The 2,742-nt window shown below is 48.6% G+C and overlaps 1 protein-coding gene across 1 annotated transcript; it reads right to left on the bottom strand.

Moving 5' to 3' along the window:
* Positions 1 to 336: 336 nt before the first annotated feature.
* Positions 337 to 2,007, bottom strand: LOC107038476. Its single transcript, XM_015257573.1, has one exon. The coding sequence runs from the start codon at positions 2,005 to 2,007 to the stop codon at positions 337 to 339; it is 1,671 nt and encodes a 556-aa protein (XP_015113059.1).
* Positions 2,008 to 2,742: the final 735 nt, after the last annotated feature.

Consider the following 2,742-nt stretch of genomic DNA (forward strand, 5'->3'; position numbering starts at 1 on the left):
AATATCACACTTTCCGTATAAATCCTATTGCATCAAGAACGACGTATTTTCTAACCAAACTCCTGCAGCGTGACGCTGTATCCTGCAAGGACAATTACTCCTGACTAATTGGCACTTAGCTCGAAGGTCGTTGAATCTATCATAGAAAAACCAAAAACAAAAACGCGACTCCGAGAAACTAATGATAAATCTTCACGAATTTCCCATGCCAAATGATCAAAATATCACCTTCCTTCCATTTACCCCTCATAAGTTATATTATCTCCGTTAATCCAATTATCGTATCCATGAGTATTACCCTAAAAAAGGCCACCGATTATCATCAATTTAACCAATTTATCGACGAGGTCTGGGCAACGGTTGTGGCGCATGATGATTATTCCTTCCGTACTGTCCCCGCTCGTGATCATCGAGGCTGAGTTCAGCGACCATCTGAGCAAATTCCCGATCCTTCTTCTCCTCTTTGGGATGAGCGTTACCATTCTGCGGACTGAATCCCAGTGAAGCTAAGCTCCCGTGACTTCTGCTGCGATGTTCGGCCCTGATGCTGTAGGAGAACGCCCGTTCGTTGAGATGTCCTTTGCGTCTGTAGATTCCAGTGCCAAATCGGGAATCCCCCTCGGGACTCTCAGCAGCGCCATCGGGGGCAGTTAGATCAGCATGAGAAGCCGCGAGTCTTCGATTAGCCCCCAGTGTCGAGGACTCCACCTCCTGGGGGTGCTGTCGTCTCCCCCTGTTCCCAGCAGTACCATAAGTCGGTTGATAAAGTGCTGCAGGTGGTGGTGGAACTACCGGAAGTGGAGCGTAGATAGGAACTATCGGCGCGGCAGCAGGAATCGGTCGCATCCCGCGATGATGATGATGAGCTTTTCTAGGAAGAGTGGCAGCAGGAACGAGCAGCACTGGAGCAGGTCTTGCCAGAGTTCCCGCTACCGATCTACTACTCGGTGGCATCTGGTGGTAGTGCTGCTGTCTTATCGGATGACCAAGAGTATGATGCCCATGACCATTAGTGTAAATCGCTTGAGGATGCATCTGAGGATGCATTTGCGGGTGCGGCATAATCTGATCCTCATGACGATTTTTGATCTTCTTGAGCTTTTTACTCGTTTTTCTCCGCGCCGATGTCGACTCTTCTGACATCAGGGGTTGCGCTGGCGGTGGCGGCGGAGGCGGAGGTGGCGGAGGAGGTGCCACCAGTTGTCTTGGTCTGGATCCTCTTGTGCTCCTCAATGTTCCCTGTTCCTGGTAAACCGCATCCACCTCGTCCCTTCCCTTTGCCCAGACTTTGTGATTCTCATCTCCATTGTAAAGACTAATGTCGTCGTTAGATGCAGTATCCAAACGCGTTCCTGGTGGACTGCTGTTGTCTAAAGTCGTGCTTGAGCCGCCTAACGTGTGGTACAAACTACCGTTAGACGTGCCATTTGTAGGATGAGGTCCTGGCGATGTGCCATTACTAATGATCGTTGCTGTATTTGGATCAAGACCTTTAGCATAACTACTGTCAGCGTAAGCATGAAAACAGCATCTCACCAGGGCGTTGGCCGCCATGTCACGTTTACATATGAAGGCGTGGCACTCGAGCACTTTGATTCCCGTTGTACGACGGAGTACAGCGGCAAATAGGGGTGGATGATTTGCTGATGGATTCCTCGCGAATGGTGAGTCCAGTGGAAGGAAACGGGCGTTGGAAGTGTCGCTGTTGCCGCCTTTTACGTGACGCACTGCGGCGCAGTAGTGAAGGGCTTCGATGGGAAAGAAACGGGTTACTTTCTTTCGATGCTCGTCCACATTCTCCAGGAGGAGACCGTTGGACCAGACGCTCAGCCAGGAGTCGATACCACGTGCTCCCAATGCCCCTTGTTCCGGGTAGAGTTCGCGGAGTGGCTCTTGGACACCAAGAAGTCCCTCCTTGCTGGCGTGGGGCACTGAACTGCCGAGATACAGCACTCGGCAGCGACAGTACGGCGTCGCTGTATCTTGGCTTGATCCTCTCATCTTCATGGAGAAAGACAAGAAGCTGAGGAAGAGATACTGAAAATAATGATCGAACTACTATTTCTTCTTTCTCCACAGTTCGATGACCATTGGCGGTGCTCGGTAGATTACGAAGATTATGGAGCCACGTGAAGCATCCTCATCATCTTCACCATAAACACTATTTCAATAACAAACTTGCAAGTAACTTAACACTTCAATGTTTATTTATTTCATCGAGTTTCTAACTGTTAACGTTTCGTTGAGACTATTAAACTCGCGGTAGATCGTGTGCCAATACTATTGCTAAATATCCCCCTGATCACGATTTCACAGCAGCTGTAGCCGCCTCACGGATATCTCTTACTCCATTATGGCTGACTTCTCCTCTACCATCAGAGAGGGACACACAATTTTATTGTTGTAGTTTCCTATCCTCTCTCTGTTCCTACCTTTCTCCACTTCTCCTTCGTTTATTTATTTTTTCTTTTTTCGAAAAACTGATACACAACTCCAACACACCGATACTTATGATAGAACCTAAAGTCTCTATCTCTCTCAGGGGCTTTAAACTCCCACCACTGTTTTATCCAGTTGTTCCTCCAGTTTGCTGTACACTAGCCCCCACCAGTTTTCTTCATACCTCACAAGCATTTAGCCTCTTCCTTTTTCTTCTTCAGCGAAGGAGGGGAGGAAAACGGTTTTATGGTAGGATGAGTTTATCTCACTCGCACGTCTCAGGTATGCGAGTAACCAGTGGCG

This window comes from Diachasma alloeum, unplaced genomic scaffold (genome assembly GCF_001412515.2).
Source record: "Diachasma alloeum isolate Michigan unplaced genomic scaffold, Dall2.0 Dall_scaffold_00284, whole genome shotgun sequence".
Lineage (NCBI taxonomy): Eukaryota > Metazoa > Arthropoda > Insecta > Hymenoptera > Braconidae > Diachasma > Diachasma alloeum.

What these genes read in the sequence shown, in the direction of transcription:
- LOC107038476 (XM_015257573.1), bottom strand. Translation starts at nt 2,007, where the DNA reads ATGAAGATGAGAGGATCAAGCCAAGATACAGCGACGCCGTACTGTCGC.